At 37.8% G+C, this 20,913-nt stretch overlaps 1 protein-coding gene across 1 annotated transcript; it reads right to left on the bottom strand.

Annotated features, from left to right (window-relative positions):
* Positions 1 to 9,878: 9,878 nt before the first annotated feature.
* On the bottom strand, positions 9,879 to 17,836 carry LOC121296112 (carbohydrate sulfotransferase 6-like). Its single transcript, XM_041221327.1, has 2 exons — positions 17,735 to 17,836; positions 9,879 to 11,700 (listed from the first exon to the last, which is right to left on the bottom strand). Exon 2 carries the CDS (start codon positions 11,665 to 11,667, stop codon positions 10,480 to 10,482), a length of 1,188 nt encoding a protein of 395 aa, XP_041077261.1. The 5' UTR covers positions 11,668 to 11,700; positions 17,735 to 17,836; the 3' UTR covers positions 9,879 to 10,479.
* Between the last annotated feature and the right edge of the window lie 3,077 nt (positions 17,837 to 20,913).

Raw genomic sequence — 20,913 nt, 5'->3', positions numbered from 1 at the left:
ATTATTATTTTTTTGTTCCTAGGTAGTAAGTGTTATTTCCTAATTGCTTATGCCTCAAAAGCATAGAAAATGACTATTATTCCCCACAAACTTTGCCCAGGACAGTGGTATTTTCCAATGGGAAAACGGGCAAATGTGTGTCTTTTCGTTCACATAAAGTCAGAAAAAAACAACATATGAATCCAAATTAACATGCATTTATACTAAAGTAATACAAAAATGACTACAAAATATTTAGAAGCGAGTAGTTTTTCGAGATTTACGATTATACTGTATTTACAAATATCACTGTCCTGGTCACAAAAGCAAAGTTTGTGGGTAGTAATAGCCATTTTCTATACTTTTGAGGCATAAGCAATTAGGAAATAACACTTACTACCCAGGAACAAAAATTGTGTTACATAGTGTTATTTGACAGCATGCAAATCAAAGTTTTGCATCTAATGGTCATTTAATGTTTGATTATGAGAGCCCGAATACACAGTTCTATTAACACATATATCTAGTCTGACATAGTGTAGCAGGCCGATACAAGACAAAGTAAGAGCACACCTATCCCGGGAAAAAGTGGCTCAGCCCACTAACTGGATACATCTGGTCTGGTCTTTCCCTCTCAGCTAACTTCATTCCTCAGTCCTAACCCAGTCTCTTATATATTCTTTTTCATTCCCCTCTTGTCAACTGCTTGTTATTGAAAAGCCTAGGCTTCAGTTACACACTGACCTTCATTTTAGATACTGCAAGCTTTATCAGTTAAAATATAACTGCATCCCTTTTGCTGTTTTCCAATCTAAAGCTCATCTGCCAGGTTTGCATAATGTATTTATGATCCATCAATCCTTTCCATCTGTCTCTTTTTTTTTGTTAGTTGTTTTTAATTTCAGGTTATCTAAAAGGTTATATAATAGGTTGTATAATCACAGTTGGCTGTGTGATGTCGTCACTTCTCAGGCGGTTGAAGTCGCTTTGCCTCACAACGCACCCTAAGGTATGGTGACATCCCACATTGACACACAGCCTTGTCATGCTGTATTAAATAGCATACACATAATTACAAACTGGAGTATTTTTACTCTAGTCTAATTGATTTTTAAAAGAGAAAAGTACCTGGTATTTTTAGAACCAAATGTAATTGCTAAAGTATCTTACAAACTAATTTGGGAGTAGTATATGTATGTATTTTTGGCAGGAGTATGGTACACATTCAGTGTTCACTCAGGTGATTTGAATATTATTTATTAAAAAAGAAAACACCCCTGGCCTATACTTTGGAAAGTATAGTCAGCTAGTACACATTTTGCAGTTTGTTTGTTGTTTTTCCGTTCTTTATATTGCTCCTGCACAGAGAAGCAGAGCAATGACAAACTATGTGATTGATGCTCCTGTCTATAGCAACCATAACAAAAACACTTCAAAACACTGGTTCTCAACCTGGGTGATCTACAAGCTAGAGTGACCTAACTGTGTCTGTGTACTGAAAACAGACAGGAAGGAAAGCACTTCTATGAAATAACATCACCTCCTCAAAAGTTCATACGTATTCATTTTAGCTCAAGGAGTTGGCAATGGTCCAGAACTTTCTAGCTCTTCAACCCAAACCTCCTCCAGGAACCTAAAACAGGGAACCCTCATTCAGCAGGGATTTGTTCTGGCAAACGCTCCCACAAAACTGTTTCATTATTTACTACTTAGTTCTACTATAACCCATTTTATATGCTGTGTATACCGCACAAATGCCAAACACTAAATAATTAATTTGGTACAGTTTGAAATTTTAATGAAACCTTTTTACTTTCACCTTTGTAGACATTACTTCATAACTGAACCTGGTGCCAGTGAGTCTGTTCATGAACATCAGACAAATACTCCAGGGTAGAGTAGGGCTGACATTGAGAGGAGACACAAAGTGGCTGTAAAAATGTCTTGCTGTGTACACAACTTTTCCAAAGTGTCATCACACAATAATGTTCAATTTAACCCTAAAATGGAATTGTGTGAGGTTATTTTTGTGGGATTTTTTTTTTTTTTTTTTTTTTTTTTTGTGCATTTGTATCCTTTGGTGTGCCCTATTTAGAAAGTAGGTATTTACTCTTTGCTTGTTTGTATGTGTATCATTTCAAAGATTGAAAAGCCCCATTAAGTTCAATGTAATGAATAACATTAAAATGGCTAAGTGTGGCTAATAATGAATAAATATAGTAAGAAGATGAAGCAGCGATAACAAAATGTTTGCTCGAGAGATGCACAAAACTGGCTACATGCCATTCAATTTCCATGAACACTAAGCTTATAAAATCAAAAATAAAAATATATTTGAAGCTTCCACAGAAGGGCTTTTTGAGACCTGTACTCAGGCAAGACATATCTGCATAGCTTAGAAGCAATTGTTGCTATGGCAACCAGGGAACTACACCTCATATATACTGGAGAAAGATAAGACCATGTCGCTCCAGGTTGTGATACTGACTGTATTTGCATGCTGATGAGATCACATTTAACAGTCAAACCAAGCTGTTCTAGAAAGAACAGTGGATCTCTATGGTAACCTGTTAACTCTTTGAAGTCGATGCCAACATTCTGAGCAGTGAACATTTACCAGTCTGAGGTTGGTCATCCACCTACCTGTGTCAAGAAATAGCATCTCAGACAGGAGCATGAAATTGTAGATTCATCTTACAATATTTTGTCATGAGGCCTTGTACGTGCTTTACAATGAGATGATGCTTTGCTAAGCTTTCTCAAGAATTGCTGTGAAAGTTCTGTTTATCAGTGAAGCAACAGCAAATAGTGGTTGATAATTTTTAGAGTGCCCATTTACTTTACCTCTATTTTTTTACCAAACTAAAATGTTTAATTACATTCCCTCTGCAGCAATTCCCCACAACAGAACTGAAGGTGAGTAGGCAGCATCCTTTCATCCCATAACCAAGCCAATTGCCTCTTTACACCCAGGAACTTGCAAGCAGCTATTGGTGAGCTACCAACCTCTACAGGACAAAGGCGAGCCCTGGAGGTGTCCTTTTGAGCTCACCAAGTGCCTGGCCAGTAGGTGCTGCTGTAGCACAATGAGAGGAAATAGTCATGGTTTTGCCTCCTAACCCACAAGAGCTCCAGAGCCAATGTGATTGATAGTCATGGTGCAAACCTATGCGCCCAAGATTTGAAACTCCCCTCATCTTAATCTGCATCCATTCAGAATATTACAGTGCCATGCAGTGGCTAAATATTTTAATTGCATCAGTGATCTTAAAGTCAGACCTGAAATCAGTTTTAAGCACTACAATCAAGTATCACAATATTCTTCCAACAAGGTCATAAAAAAAGATTGGAACAAGACTGTGGATTTGGATGGACTGTGTCAGTAGCTCTCTATCCAGTAGACAAACATACGCTCTGTACTTGATGTTACAGTAGTTTACTTACAATTAGTGTGACATACGTTTGTACGACCTGCCTCCACGATATCCCCTTCACAGAGGATTTCCTCCCCAGCTTGGTACAATAATAATAATTTAACTTTCATTAAAAGCCCAGCAGTTGTTTCTGCACATGGTTTACCTGGGGTGAACAGTGTGTGTTGAGTGATAAGCAGTTATTGCTATTGACAAAGATCAATTTGTTTTCTTAATAAAAAGAGTGTACATTTTATTAAGTCAGCTGCCTTGCGTATTCATAAGCCTTTGGGGTTTTATGTTTCCTAGTTTTGGAGCTAGACCTAAGCTGCCACGTGGTTCTATTTCTATTTAATTTAAGCCTGCCTGTCTCTGAGATGAATTGCTGTCAACAGGAATTCGTTATATGAGCTTAGACAAAATCCAGCCTTTACAAGATAGGTCACATTCAGTAGATTACAATTTAAATGTATTAATGGGCACATCCTGTTAAAATGGGGACAGCTAGCCACACTTATACTCCACTTCATTATGTGAGGACAAATTGCTGTATGCTAATCTAATTAAAAGATTAATTAGTGTGTATATGTTGTCGGGTGGATCACATGTTAAGGTCATATACTGAGGTTAGTGACAGTTCAGCGAAATGTTTTCAGACAGGTGTATTGTAATAAAGACCCTGTTACAAATTCAGCAGTTCAGGCTATGGGCAAAATGATTTAGGCTGTTCAGAGCTGTTTGTTGAATGGTTTTTATTAAGTTATGCTGGTATCAAAGATTGTAATGTTGGATTAACTTGCTGATTGTTTTCGATATACAATTCTAGAACATACTGCATTTACCGTGGTATCCCTGGGATTTACCTCATAGGCTTACTGTGTAGTAATGTTTGAGTTTGACAATCCCTCCTCTCATTGGTGTCATGAAACTCTGCAATTGTGCACTAAGTTCCACGATTCTCAACTTCAGAAGTGGGGACTGGGTTCAAATCCAAATGGTTCCTTCTTTATTCAAAGAATTGGATCATTTCTTATATAGACAATGATAAAAGAAGTGTCTCTGCTGAAGGGAGATGGCACAGTGAGCTAATTCACTACTATGGTATTTTGTTCACCTTGGGGGACTGGGTTCAAATCCACCTGCTTATTTCCTTTTATTTTCATAGAATTGGATCATTTCTTATATAGACAATGATAAAGGAGGCTTTTCCATGGAAGCACTATGACACAGTGAGCTAATTCATTAGCATACTGTGTTGTTCCTCCTTGTAGGACTGGGTTACAGTTTACGGAATTACAGAGGAATTACACAATAAAAACCAGATTTGCCGATAAATGCAGCCTGTTCAAACAGAGCAAAGGGGGACTGTAGAGAAGAGCAATTATACATTTGTGTCAAGAATAGAAGGAAAGTTAGTCTAAAGCTAGGTTATATTTTAACATTTTTATGCAAATATTAAGTTGTCATGAAATATTACATGTAAGCAAATAACAATGTCAGTTTATTTTCTTTTCCTGAATGGTCACAGTATATTAACCATATATTAATTCTCATGTTAGATATTAAATGTCCCGTTAGAATCTTGCCCAGAATGTATAAAGCATTTAGGTTCTTTTTTTAAGGTCAGTTTGCGATACTTCCTCTCTGAGACTTTAAACAGGCTGCTGATGATACAGACAGTTTGTGACATGTTTATCCCAAACTGCACTATGTTGTGTTATCTCAGGGGTGCATCTGTTTGCATATACAGGAATAGAGCAATAAAAGCAATAAAGGTATTGAATGTGTTCTAGGGCTGTTTCATGTTATTGTTTTAATTTCACACAGTTGGATTGGTGTCATTATTTAACCCCTACGAGCAAAATATCATTGTGTATTTTTTCTTTCTTTCTAGTCATCATGAGACTTGAGGATAGAAATTGCTGGTCTGTTGCAACCAACTTGGGAATCTAGTCCTTAGGTCTGTACTAAGCACAGTACTATCATTGGATCATCCCCAGCACTGTATTATCTTAGCACTAATTGCAACAACAAAAAATACAGAGAACAAAGTTCTAGATCTGCTGATCTGCTGAGAGTAAGTGATGCATTATTGTACTGCAGATTTTAAAGTTCTATTATTTTAGACGTCTGCATACATTTTTCTTCATTCTATATTTGTGTATCATTATACACTTCATGTCAAAGTTGTGTTTTCAAATAAAACATTAAAAAAGAAGATATTAAAATACACATCAAAGGGTTCTATTCGTATGAGTAATTAGGTAGCACAGCTTATTCTAAAGAATCACTGGACTAATACTTAATACCTTGTTTTAACATCCTCTAGGGAGAAGACGACTGATTCTTTATGTTTGTTGCAACTGAAAAAATCTTAAAACCTACTAAAGTCTATCTGGAAGTCTAGTACTGTCTTCTCTACTAACTACAGGATCATTCCCGGTTAGTACTTGGAGAACGCTCGTTTAGCTTCATGGCTCCGACTCTTTGGAACTCTCTCCCAGCTTTGGTGTGTGGTGCTCCCACCATCGCTCCCTTTAAATCAACTCTCAAGCCCCACCTGTTCTCTCTTGCTCTTTAAGCCTGATATCTGCTATTAACTGCTGTGTTGCTGCTACTATTTAATGTATTATGCACTTTCCATTGTATTTAATGTATTATGCTTTTTTTTTTTACTATATAGCATGCATTATGCATTACTCTGTATTTAACATATTATGAATTTTCTTGTTACTGCATTTGTAAAGTGCTTTGTGATGGTGGTCCACTATGAAAGGCACTATATAAAATATAGATTGATTGAGTGATTGATTGATTTGTTGCAATTGACCGTAATACTATTTGGCACAATTTGAAATTTGTATTGAAAAGACATACCAGACTACAGAGTTTTTAATAGAAAAAGTTTCAGGAATCAGATTAGAATTGTGTCTAACCTTGTAGTACCAACCCTCAGAGCTGCAGTGTCCCACAGTCATGTTACATTTACACAATTTCATCACAAAACAGACTTCACCAATAAAACCAACCTGACAGCTTGTAAAAATGGGAGGGTGTCAGTGCGATCTGAGACACAAAAGCTACAGGGATCCATTGCAGTTTGACTAACAGGCTAATTGTTATCATAGAATTGTAAACTGAAGTATACCGAAGGAAACTGATGGGTTGAGTACAAATAAGGGGTATACGATACACTAATGTCACAATGAGATACATATTTCAATATGCAGGTCACCAAACGATATGCATTACGACACAAGTGATGGTCCTGATCTCCTGCTTGTATGGTGCATAATAAGATTAAATTGTCTTTTAATGATGGGCTCTTTTGTTAAATAAGTTAGAGAGAGTATGTATTCATACCAATTAAAAAACACATTGTTCTCCATTCAAAAACCGATTGGTGAACTACAACGAGCTATGCTGTGCTTTTGGTCTTGAACAAAGATACAAATAATATAATAAAATATTTTTTAAAAGTATGAATCATTACACCCCTAGTACATCTGTAGTGCATTTTCTTGCGTTTTTAACTTTCATATTATATTGGCAGGTGGATCCGTATGAATCTCTTGCATTGTAAAATAGCTTCACCTCACAACAGGCAGCAGCAGAGATACTGGAGTTTATCCACCCATACAAACATTAGGTCACAGAATCTACCGCTTATTTTTAGAGATAAACCTCGGATAATATGTGGTTGATACAATCAACAAGCAACTTTCCCAGTACTGTAAATGAAGTAGAGCAACGTTTCCGCGAATGACTTTATCAGTGTTGTAATATTAGTATTCTAAAACCGACACAGGCACGTGTGTGAGCAAATGTTTGGTGGCAAGATACTAGGTGAACAATGCTTGCATCTACATAGCAACAATCTGACTTCCATTTGGGGACAATGAAATCTCTAGCAGTTACACAGAGCCAATCCTGTAACTTCAACCTATCGGCTACTTTTGTTCTTCATCACCTACTACTATTACTTTGCACACATAATCATTTTTATTTTTTTTTATTTTATTTTATTTTTTATATATATATATATGACACCAATCGTTCGTTAACAAAGCCTGGTGGATCTAGGGGTTCCAAAGAGAAGCTAAAAGCCTTTCCAAAGTAACACACAAGCAGACACCTTCGACACATTTAAATTATACCAGTTCAATTTGTTGTCACTTATCTCTTAACTTGAATTAAAGACAGTTCCGTTTGACAAGGTTTGCACATATTGCAAGTTTTATTGTGGACCCCTATGGGGGAGAATGACCCCTTATCTCTTATTAGCCCCTTTCTGATCACTTCCTATGTTACAAATATTGAAACCCCTCCTGAGTCTTGGACTTTTCTATACAGGACACCATGTGGGGACAGCTGGGGTCTCAATCTGTAACAGAGGGAGTGAATAGGGAGAGGGAAGCTAGTACAGTGCCAATGGCTTCATAAATGAGCTTCACCTGGAAATTAAAATAAAGTCTAAAACCAAAAAGATGTTCTTTGTAAGTCTTGGTTATTGAAGCATTTGCATATCGTTTAAAGTGAGTATAGATTTAATAAACCCGGTATCCTACTACGCTGTCACCTACCTCCACATGTATATTAAGAACAATATAAATGATTAGCCTCTTTTCAAAACCAAGCAGTAAACCAGTTACTTAATATACACTACAGAGCGACTGGGTTTCACTCGCTGGAATTTTAAATTCAAACCCCAACCCAATTAGATTATGCTAAACGTCCAACAGCTGCTGTCGGTACCTTCTGAAAGAGTCTTTGTCGGGATTTTATTGAAACTCCCTCCCTGTAATCTCTGACTATTGTGCAGGAGTCCATTGGCTACCAAACACATTGATTTATCTCTCCAGAAAGCTCCCAGTCTATTTAGGTCTATTTTTTTTAAACCCCTCACTCAATTATTAACATTCCCTTCACTAATCATCACACCACAGAAAAAAAAAGCTGATAATAGATATAAATCCTTAAGATATCACAAGCTTTGTACAGTAGCTCTCATTGGATCCTGCTTTAGCCTTGTTCATCCCAGAAATAGTACAGTTAACATCAAACAACCAGTTAGCTTTACTTGTACCATTACACAGTTTAACATTATAATTTGTATTAACATAATTTTATCAAGAATTAGACATTTTCAGCGTGCAGTGTATTCTGCAATTACAGGCCCATTTCTAACTTACCCTTCCTGGCCAAAGTTTTAGAACAGGTTGTAGCAGCACAATTATAGTCCCGTTTGGTATCAAATCAGCTTTATGAAACCTTTCACTCTTGGTTCAGACCCACCCATAGTACTGAAATGGCTGCAGACTCTGGTTCGCCATCTATCCTGGTTCTTTTAAGTGCCACTTCTGATACTGTAAATCACCTGAAATCTGTGATAGGTCTTTCTGGTATAGTTTTGCAGTGGTTTACATCTTATCTTTCTGATAGAACAGTTTGTTACATTGGGTGGGACTAAATCTGTTGCTTGTCCCTTGAAATCTGGTGTCCCACAGGGTTGTTTTAGGAACAGTTTTATTTAGTATTTATTTATTCCCTCTTGGTCAAATAATCAGCCGACATGGTATTCCATTGTTATGCAGTCAATTTTATTTGAAAACTACACCAGATATCAGTGTGGCTATACTGTGGATATTACTTGCAGCAAAACTGAGGTAGTGTTAGTGGGTTTGCCGCATCAGATCTGAAAAGCAGCTGAATTTAGCCTTGAAATTGAGGAACATGAGATCAGACCCATTTCATTGGTTACCAATCTTGTTGTGAGATTTGATCCTATGTTATCATTTGAGGATCATAAAAAGAATGTCTACAAAGTGTCTTTCTTCCACCTTAGGAACATTGCTAGACTTAGATCATCATTATCTATGACTGATGCAGAAAAGCTTACATATGCCTTTATTTAATCAAGATTGGATTACGGTAATGCTCTTTTTGCAGGTATCTCCTCTAAGGTTATCAACAGGTTACAATATGTTCAAAATAGCGTTGCCCATATTCTCACTTAGACCAAGAAACATGAGCATATATCTCCTGTCCTTGCTTCTCACCACTGGCTGCCAGTCGAGTTCTCATTAATACATTCTCAAGGCCCTGCCTATCTTAGGGATCTCCTTCAGTACCACATACCAAATGAAAATTGAGGTCTGGTAGTGTGGGTGATGCCCAAGACTGGCTGCGCTCTGTGGGTGATGCCCACGACTCGTCTGTGCACTGTGGGTGATCGGGCTCTCTGCTCTTTAGCCCCACGTCTATGGAACGCCCTGCCGACTCAGTTGATATTTTTAAATCTAATCTTAAAACTTTCTGTAAATGATTTGTTATTACTGTTTGTCTATTGAAATGTCTGTTTTTATGCTGCTTTGTGATTTTTAAATGAAAAAAAATGTATTATTATAATAATAACAATAATAATAATAAATTATTATTATTATTATTATTATTATTATTATTATTATTATTATTATTATTATTATTATTACTATTATTATATACATATATTTGTCAGTTGTCTTGTTTGAAATTCTTATATATCCCAACCAAACCAGTAATTTCTGCTCCCCCTGGTGGTCATTCTTTAAAAGTCCAACAAAAGTCAACGTTTTTATCATTGCATTACCAGTGATGTCCCTTAATCAATAAGATGCACCTCTGGTATAGTGTATAATTTTTTTCAAAACACAGTTCTACAAATAATAAGAATACTAAATAATGCCTGTTTTAAAAATAAACTGTCTCTGGGGATTCCAAAAGGCGCGTCCCATTGCTCTGGCGCTCCCGTGAGTTACAGAGGCAGGAGCTGTTTGTCGCTACAGTGAACCCTGCTGGCTTTTGTCCTCCAGAGGTCGGTAGCTCACTGACATCCGCTCTCTAGTTCCTGGGTGTAAAAGTGGAAGCTGGCTCGGTCGTGGGATTGGAGGACAGCCACTGAACCAGCTCTCCAGAGCAGCGTGAGGAATTGCTGCAGTGAGGGGGAAAATGATTGGACATTCCAAATTGGAGGTAAAATAACAGAGCACACTAAATAATACACATAAAAAAGTAAACAGTTAAAAAAAATTCTGACAGGACCACAAACTTAATCTTTTAATCTATCTGTTGTCTTGGAGGGTAACCAAATGAACTGGTATTGTTTCCTTGGCAACACCATATCCTGCCCCAGCCGCTTCTGTTCTTTGTCAGACTCCACTAGTTGGTAGCCCAGCATGTTCATTGCCCCTTTGCAGACCTCCTGTATTTTAGCAACCTTCTCGTACGGCAGCGAGACTCTCCAGGCCTGCGAGACGTTCACCGCATTGCGAGAGGTAATTAGAAAGGCCTCCTGCTCATTCCCATGGCCTTCACCGTGTGTGATATCATATATCCAAGATTTAAGCTTAGGGGTCATGGTTAACTCCGCAAACTTATACATCTTTGAGATTTCAGCAAGTGGGTCCCGTACGAGGTCATCATATCTCACCATCATGTACCGGCCCTTTAAGAAGCTGGGTGCTTTCTGAGTGGCTGTTTCGTAAATCTGGACGTGGCTCCGACAGATTTCCCGCATCACCTGGTAGTGGGTGTCTACCACTTTAACACCTTTGGTGTTGAGGACAATACCATTGTCCCGCATGAAGGCCTTCATTGACTGTTCACGGGACTTTACCACCGCCCTGGGGTCTCGGATGAGGTGGATGATTTTGAGATTGAGGGAAGGGTCTTTGAGAAGAGGGTAGAGGGTTTCCAGGTCAAAAATGCGTACCTCCTTCAACACCACATGGCTGTAGGACTTGCAGGCTTCCTCCACCTTCTCAAACTGAGTCTTGCTGCACATCTTCTTGCAGGTCATCTCATTGCTGATCTCCTCCCGCTTGTACAGGTCACATGCAGGTGGCGAGCAAAGCGCACGGCTGACCGACCACTGAAACAGATGCGACACGTTACGCTTTTCCGGCATGTAGGCATCAAAGACATACATGTCACACTGGAACACCGATCGGATGAGGTCCCGGACCGCCATCCGCAAAGTGCTGGCGCTGTTCTGGTACATGCTGACCCACACGTGCCAGGCGGGCTCCATTAGATAGAACACATCCGGGTGCTGGCTGAAGACCTGTCCCACGAAGGAGGAGCCTGAGCGCCAGGAGGACAAGATCAGAACGTGAACTTTGCCACTCTGCTCCTCAGCCTGGGGGGTGACACCACCCTGCCAGGAGTATAAGAAGACCAGTGCAAACCCACTGATGAGTGTGAAGACTGCGGAGTTGGTGATCCGTAATCTCAACATAGTGAAGGAGCAGGTCTTTCAACTGGGAAGCACCTAGGGCAAAGAGATTTTACAGTCAGATGCAATACAAAGTCCTGAAGGACTGCTCAAAAGTAAGTACTGAACTAGTATTCCACACATACATCTTTTCATTATATTGTACATGCAATATCCTTTACTGTGCACACACACACACACACGCATATATATATATATATATATATATATATATTATATATATATATATATATTGTTGCCAATGGATTGTAAATTCCATGTATACAGTAAGCAAAGAAATAATATTTAGAAAATTGATGATTCTGGCTTTATCAGCTTAGCAAAAAAAAAATCCACAATGCCTTTTATATTGAGTTACTTTTGAAACGTATACTAAACTCAACAACAGTGCTGCCATAACAAAAATCAATTACAGTACATGTCCTGATTTGAGTTCCAGTGCATCCTAGAATATCCACTAGGTGGCGCTGTGCAATACAAAATGGATTGACTGTCAAAAACTTAAAATCCAATTTTCTAAAAAGAGAAAATATTGCAATGCTCTCATGTTTGTTTGGTTTTTTATTATTAGAAAAGAATGAGAAATCTACTGAACAGGCTACTGTTGGTCTTGTTCCAATATTGGTTGCCTAATACAGTAAATGATTTCAATGGCATATTACACCTGCATGCCTTCATTTTAAAGGATACATAGGTTTCTGAGCAATATCAGTCACAGCATATCCAAGGGGAAAATTCACCTGATCAAAACATCTTAAAATCAGCCTCATTATTCAAAGATGTGATAAAAAGGCCAAGTTACAAAAAAGGATCCACAATTAATGCACAGCAAGGGAATCCCCTCTCATATATTTCTTCTTAATAAGAACAAGATTTTCCCAGTTAATGCATATTTCCTAAAATCTATCACAAAATTCAACACACAGCAACATGTGATATTACAGTCAAAAGTATAATGCGTTGCAACAGCTCTGGCAATATAGATTTGCCATGATGAGCAATCACAACAGTTTTCTCCATCCTTTCTATTCAACTTCGTTTACAGTACAGCCTGGTTGAGGTACACGCAGTTCCATTTCTAATTCACTGATATGATTATTTTCTGTTTAAATAGTCACGTTTTTCATATATGCAGTTTAACTTCCAAGGAATTCATGGCAACTAAATATTTCTTCATTGCTTATTTCAAAAGAAAAAAAGATAACAATTTTGTAATAAAATGGCTTTCTTAGCCAATCTACTAAAGCAATTCCAGTTAACCATCTTTCCAAATCTTACACTATAGACTGTGAAGAAATACAAACCTGTTGAACCTTTAATATTGAAGTTCTGGCCTCTAATTGGTTTAGAAAAAACTAGGTATTCATTTTCTAAAAGGGATTAAACAGTTTTAATGGTGTAATATTAGCAAGAAACAACTTTGTTGCAGGTATGAATAAGCAGTGAAACAATTGTTCTAGCATTGTGTTAGTTTTATCCTGTCAGAATTGTTCAGAAAATTTGCCTAGTTGCCTGAGACCCTATCTCTTAAGAACTTTTTGCCTGAATTTGATTAAACTTTTTCCACAAACTGTAAATATACACCCCATTTTGTTTGCTTATGCCAACCATCTGCATGATGTGTGTATGTCATTGTGACCTACTTTATTATCGGTAACGACTTTATAGATGTGGTGGGGATATAACATACATGGAAATATTGACTTCCAATGACGCACATCCGTAGCCCTGACATACATGTTAACCTGGTGCTTTGGGAGTAACATACACATTTTAAAATGCAGCCATTGCAATCAATAAAGTAGTTTACACAATACCAAAGCATCACTGTGCACGTCATACTGCTGTGCTTTCTAAACAGGTGTGGCAGCCTGCTGTGCCAGTAGAATGACTCTGCTTATCTGAAAGGAAAACTTGCATGTTAAGATGCAAAGCGGTCCATAAATCAAGCGCTGGCACCATGGAACAGCTATTTCCTTCGTTACTCGCTACGTTTTAAAATATCTTGCTACGCTTTTACTGTGGCACTGTATACCAAAGTCCCTTTATGTGTACATTTTGAGGGAAAAAAATTGTGTATCCTGTATTTAAAAACCTTTCTAAGTGTCTTGTTTCTTATAGGTTGTACCACATCTAGACATTTACAGATGCAACTTGTTAAAGAGATTATTTGGCGTCTGAGTGTATCTACTTCAAATTTAACAGTAACATATTTACCTTTAAATGCTGTGGATATCTGTTATAGTAACCGGTCCTCTTAAAAAAGGCCTGGCCTGCTAAAAAGGGCAAAAACTTTACATTTTAAAAACAAGGTTGGTTTCAAAAACAAGCCGTAACATTTTTTAGGGCACCCAAAATTTGGCAGGATAAAACCAAATATTGTCTAAAGTATGGAACACACACCAAAATCAAACTAATACCTGCAAATAAGCATTCAAAACTAAAATAAATTAAACCTCACAACATCTACCAATCACGAAGCTCCATTCAAGTACACTATCACAAGGTAGATGACCGCAGAACATTCAGATAGAATGTCTAGCTTTAAAAAACAAAATGAAAAAAAAAACTATCCAAGCCAGGAACATAAAATAAAAATCTACTGTGCTTTAAATGCAGTGAAAATAAAACTAGCCAAGGTTGTAGCTCTAAGATTGCTGCAGCGAAGTCCAGTGTAAAAGCACACTTCTGCACTTTAAATTAAAGATTCAAATACTGTGCAATATGAAATAGTTCAGCGTTACTGATCTCCCAAAAGCTACAAGTTTTCAATAGGAGAATAACACACTGGTTTGGAGAATGTGTGCCCAGAACTGTCCATTTACATGACAAAATTAAATGTAACTCAGAGTTAAGCTAAAACTCTGCACACTACAGGATGGGCTAGAGCACAAAACAAACAGGCTGAATTCCTGTAAACAGTCTTTGTGCTTCATCTCAGATGGGGGTCCTTGCTAACAGTTATGTGACATCTTCCTCTCTTCTGTGGCGCTTTGTGAGAACCAAATCTGCATGGTAATGTTGAAGGTTTCCCATGTTTATACTGTGCATTGATCATAAGTTTTTGCTATGTGTTTTTTTTTTTTTTTGCATTAATGTGCTTTACCATACCTGTCTGGGACTTACAATACTTAGCTATGCTTTATTACACTTTGCTATGTTTTTACAAATGTTTTATAATGGAAGAATGTCATATGCTTTCTTATAAATGAACCTTGCTTCCCTGTCATCTGTATCCTGACCTACAGGCAAGGTTGACCAAAAAGACTGCAATTTTTGATTTAGAAAGTTAGTTTCAGTCATGATGGGCAAGCTAATAGATCCGACAGAATTCCATACGGGGCCGATAGCAGGTGCTCAGTTGGCAGGTGCTTCCACAACCAACACTGTAGTCAAATGGACTGGAGAGGTTTTTCCTTAACGTGTGGTTCTGGTTCGTATGGAGGATGGGGGGCAAGGTTTCCTGGGCAGGCGTTGCTTGCAAGCGAAAGAATAGTTATGTACGTCATGCCTCACATTGTGAAAACCTGAACAGGAATGATACAATGGGATAAGACGAGAACACGGGAAACTCAAACTGAGCTATGCTTTACAATGCATTTACCAGGGTGCACTGCAGTAAGACTTAAAAGGGACAAATACTCCACTACACTGTATAACAGGTTAGAGGCTGTTGAAGGGGTGGATGAGTAAATATGGGTGTGTATGTGATTGTGGTTTGTTTGGTGGACAGGAAATCAGTTTATTTAAAAACAATAATGTGACTCTGACTGTCAAGGTATCATATTCAGTTTATTGTTATAGCTCTCTTAGCTACAACTATAAATACAACAGATTACATACATATTTTTCATGGTTGTTCCTGGTAATGTTTTAAGATTGAACACTCGCACACTATGAAAATTTCCATGGCAAACCAAACAAACCAAAATCAGACAGCCCCAACAACATTTAACCAGCTAGGCTACCAGTTGACAAGGGGTTAAGACTCACATTACCAACAGTGTAACAACAAAACAGAAGAGCAGCTATTTGAACGCCCTAATATTTAGAATCCTTTCAAGTAGAATTATTGCTGTCACCGCTAAATTAGTTAAGCTGACTGTATTCCAAAGGTTGTAATTACACCGATAACGAATTATTTTTGCTTCTATTAACATTGTGCTTTTTACACTACTCTTACAGTGAATTATATTCTAGCTGACTTCTTAAAAGGGCCATCGTGGAAGCATGATGTAAAAAACGAACATGTAGCAAACTAGCTAGTCAAGCAATTGTTGTATTCTTAAATAGAACAAACTTATTTATTTATTTAATTTGAATGTCACAGTATATTATTCGCCTTGTGCATTATGTTATATAGATACAATCCTGGAACATTATGTAGGATGCTAAATCCAATGACCAATCTGCAAATTACGTTTTACACTATTATATATATATAAACTATATATATAATATATATATATATATATATATATATATATATATATATATATATATATATATATATATACACACACAGATCTGGAAAAAATTAAGTGACCACTGCAAAATTATCAGTTTCTCTGGTTTTACTATTTATAGGTATGTGTTTGGGTAAAATGAACATTTTTGTTTTATTCTATAAACTACTGACAACATTTCTCCCAAATGTTCATGCCAAAGCTGTCCGATTCCATCCTTGCTGAAGCACCCCCAGATCATCACCGATCCTCCACCACATTTCACAGTGGGTGCAAGACACTGTAGCTTGTAGGCCTCTCCAGGTCTCCGTCTAACCATTAGATGACCAGGTGTTGAGCAAAGCTGAAAACTGGATTCATCTGGGGGTGCTTCAGCAAGGCTGGAATCGGGCAGATTTGTCTTTGTGAAGGACGCATGAATCAAGCCAAGTACAAGGTTGTCCTTGAAGAAAACTTGCTTCCTTCTGCTCTGACAATGTTCCCGAACTCTGAGGATTGGGTTTTCCAGCAGGACAATGCTCCATGCCACACAGCCAGGTCAATCAAGGTGTGGATGGAGGACCACCAAATCAAGACCCTGTCATGGCCAGCCCAATCTCCAGACCTGAACCCCATTGAAAACCTCTGAATGTGATCAAGAGGAAGATGGATGGTCACAAGCCATCAAACAAAGCCAAGCTGCTTGAATTTTTGCACCAGGAGTGGCATAAAGTCACCCAACATCAATGTGAAAGACTGGTGGAGAGCATGCCAAGACGCATGAAAGCTGTGCTTGAAAATCAGGGTTATTCCACCAAATATTGATTTCTGAACTCTTCCTAAGTTAAAACATTAGTATTGTGTTGTTTAAAAATGAATCTGAACTTATTTTCTTGGCATTATTCGAGGTCTGACAACACTGCATCTTTTTTGTTATTTTGACCAGTTGTCATTTTCTGCAAATAAATGCTCTAAATGACAATATTTTTAATTGGAATTTGGGAGAAATGTTGTCAGTAGTTTATAGAATAAAACAAAAGTGTTCATTTTACCCAAACACATACCTATAAATAGCAAAACCAGAGAAACTGATCATTTTGCAGTGGTCTCTTAATTTTTTCCAGAGCTGTATATATATATATATATATATATATATATATATATATATATATATATATATATATATATATATATATATATATATACACACACACACACACACACACACACACACACACACACACACATACATGCAGAATACTCGAGTTGCAACCGTTTTTTTAACAGGAACTAAATATAACGCATTACCCGCAGTCTAACTACCTCAGAATTGAAAGTCTTTCAACAAACATAAAGTCTCAATTAATTTTTTAAAATGAAATAAAGAACCCAATTGAAAAGGCGCCTAAATAATGTATGCATTGCTTTACGAACAAAAGCCTCCGTTTACAGACAGCTAGAAAAGTTTGAATCAAGCATCCTTGCACGTACACCAGGTTAGTTAACTGCATGTGCTGTAAAATCGTAAGTAAAAAGCGCAGGTACAACATGTTAGAAAATATATTTTAAAATACGTAACTGTGTTTTCTTTATTGTTTGTTAACTACTTATAAATATTTTCTTACCTTAAAAAATATTACTCGGTGGGAAAGGAACAAGCCGCTAGTCCCACTTAAGATGCGAGAGGGCAACCACTGAGCTCAAAAGCGCTGTTACAATGAATGTCTTTCAGACGTGGCCCCTGTGACAGCGAGCAGAATTTGATTACTGAAGTAGGGAGTGTGGGTATTAGAGGGCAAACTTCCAAAAAAATAATAACAAGACTGCAGACTGCAGTTTGTTTTCTGTAGTTTGGTTACACATGTTGAGCTCAGTTTTATATATGTTTCTGGCCAGGTTCAGAGGTATTTCCTTAGTAGCTGTACTGTTATGCATCGACATATTTCTGTAGGTCTTTGTAGAATATTTCAGAGAAATCTATAGGCAAGTCAATAAAGGTCTGTAAAGGTCATTTGGGCACATTTTTTGGCACTCAAAGTCAGCGCAAACCTTTTTTTTTTTTTTTAGGGCTGCACTAGGAATACCTTTATTATTCTGTAGAAATCCATGTCCAAGTTGATATGTTTTCTGCTTTTGTTTTCTTTCCATTTTTGACAGATATCCAGGTAAAGTATAGCTATAGAAATATTTATTAACTTGGAGAACCTCTTTCTCTTATATATATTATATATATATATATATATATATATATATATATATATATATATATATATATATATATATATATATATATATATATAGTGCCTATAAAAAGTCTACACCCCCTTTCAAAATTCTCACCTTTTTTTGCCTTATAGCCTGGAATTAAAATGCATTCAAATTGTTTTTTTTTTTCATTTATCTACACATCCTACCCCACAACTTCCAAGTGAAAAAAATATTCTAGATATTTGTAGAAAATTAGTTAAAAATAAAAACTGAAATAACATGGATGTATAATCGTCAACCCTATTTGTAATAGTAATCCAAAATTAGACCCTGCCTAGATCAGGCCGTCCCTCCAAACTGGACGACATAGCAAGGAGACTGATCAGAGAAGCTACCAAGAGGCCAATGGCAACTTTGCAAGAGCTACAGGCTTTTATGTACAAGACTGGTCAAAGTGTGCATGTGACAACAATATCCCAAGCACTCCACAAATCTGGCCTGTATAGTAGGGTGGCAAGAAAGAAGCCATTACTCAAGAAAGCCCACCTTGAATCCCATTTGAAGTATGCAAAAAAACACTCAGGAGATTTTGTAGCCATGTGGAAAAAAATGTTGTGGTCTGACTAAACTAAAATGGAACTTTTTGGCCTAAATGCAAAGCGTTATGTTTGGCGCAAACCCAACACACCACATCACAGAAAGAAGACCATCCCTGCTGTGAAACATGGTGGTGGCAGCATCATGTTATGGGGATGTTTCTCATGGGCAGGGACTGGGGCACTCGTCAAGATAGAAGGGAAAATGAATGGAGCAAAGTACAGAGAAGTCCTTGAGGAAAACCTGCTGCCCTCTGCAAGAAAGCTGAAACTGGGATAGAAGTTCATCCTTTCAGCACGACAACAACCCAAAGCACACAGCCAAAGTTAAACTGGAGTGGCTAAGGAACAAAAATGTAAATGTCCTTGAGTGGCCCAGTCAGAGCCACAACCTAAATCCAATCAGAAATTTGTGGTATGACTTGAAGATTGCTGTGCATCAATGCTCCCCAGGGAACTTGACAGAGCTTGAACAGTTTTGTAAAGAAGAATGGTCAAATATTGCCAAATCTAGGTGTGCAAAGTTGGTAGAGACCTATCCCAACAGACTCACAGCTGTAATTGCTGCCAAAGGTGCTTCCACCAAATATTAACTCAGGGGGGTGGAGACTTATCCAGTTATGATCTTTCAGTTTTGTATTTTTAATATATAACTTTTTCCTCAATAAAAAACTTTTTTCCCCTTAACAGTGTGGAGTATGGTATGTAGATAAGTGGAAAAAAAAATCCTCATTTAATGCATGAAACTCTGAGACACTGACACAACAAAATGTGAAAAAAGTTCAAGGGGGTGTAGACTTTCTATAGGCACTGTGTGTGTGTGTGTGTGTGTGTGTGTGTGTGTGTGTGTGTGTGTGTGTGTGTGTATATGTACCGGCTTTGCACACTGTGTCAGAGTGATTTTGGCCCATTCTTCTTGGCAGATTTGCTCCAGGTTGTTCAGGTTGGTTGGACGAAGCTTGTGGACCGCAATTTTCAAATAGTGCCACAGATTCTCAATGGGATTGAGATCAGGACTTTGACTGGGCAACTGTAGGACATTCACCTTTTTGTTCTTGAGCCACTCCAATGTTGCTTTGGCCTTGTGCTTGGGATCATTGTCCTGCTGAAAGGTGAATTTCCTCCCAAGCTTTTTAGCGGACTGAAGCTGATTATCTTGCAGTATTTTCCTGTATTTTGCTCCATCCATTCTTCCTTTAATTGTAACAAGATGCCCAGTCCCTGCTGATGAGAAGCATCCCCACAGCATGATGCTGCCACCACCATACTTCACTGTAGGGATGGTGTGTCTTGAGGCATGGGCAGTGTTAGGTTTGCACCACACATAGCACTTTGAGTTTTGGCCAAAAAGCTCTATCTTGGTCTCATCTGACCACAAAACCTTTTCCCACATCGCAGGTGGGTCACTCTCATGCTTTCTGGCAAACTCCAGACATGCTTTCAGATGGTACTTTTTGAGTAACGGCTTCTTTCTTGCCACCCTCCCATACAGGTCAGTGATATGCAGAGCTCTTGATATGGTTGACTGGTGCACCATTACTCCACTCCCAGCCACTGAACTCTGTAGCTCCTTCAAAGTGATTGTTGGTCTCAAACAAGTCTCCTTCTTGTTTGAGGGCTGAGTTTTGAGGGACGGCCTTTTCTTGGCAGTGCCTGGGTGGTGTGATGCAGCTTCCACTTCCTGATTATTGATCCAACTGTGCTCACTGGGATATCCAAACACTTGGATATTATTTCAGTATATAGAAGTATATGTATTTGCAGGAAATCCATTTAAGAGTGGTTTGGTATACATGTTAAAGTTATTGTTTAAATGTTAGTGAATAACAAGTTTCTACTGTAAATTTTCTTTTTTACAATGCCAGTGGTCTCCAATCCTGGTCCTGGAGGGCCAGTGTCCCTCCTGGCTTTTGTTCCAACTGTTTTTGTACCCTAAATTACTTAATTGGACCAATTAAGCTTCTAATAAGTATATACCAAGCCTCTCGTTTAAATACAGA

This window comes from Polyodon spathula, chromosome 21, assembly GCF_017654505.1.
Source record: "Polyodon spathula isolate WHYD16114869_AA chromosome 21, ASM1765450v1, whole genome shotgun sequence".
Taxonomy (NCBI): domain Eukaryota; kingdom Metazoa; phylum Chordata; class Actinopteri; order Acipenseriformes; family Polyodontidae; genus Polyodon; species Polyodon spathula.
This window is presented reverse-complemented; position numbering and strand designations above follow the sequence as displayed.

Excerpts from the sequence above, each read along its gene's own strand:
- LOC121296112 (XM_041221327.1), bottom strand. The coding sequence starts at position 11,667 with ATGTTGAGATTACGGATCACCAACTCCGCAGTCTTCACACTCATCAGT.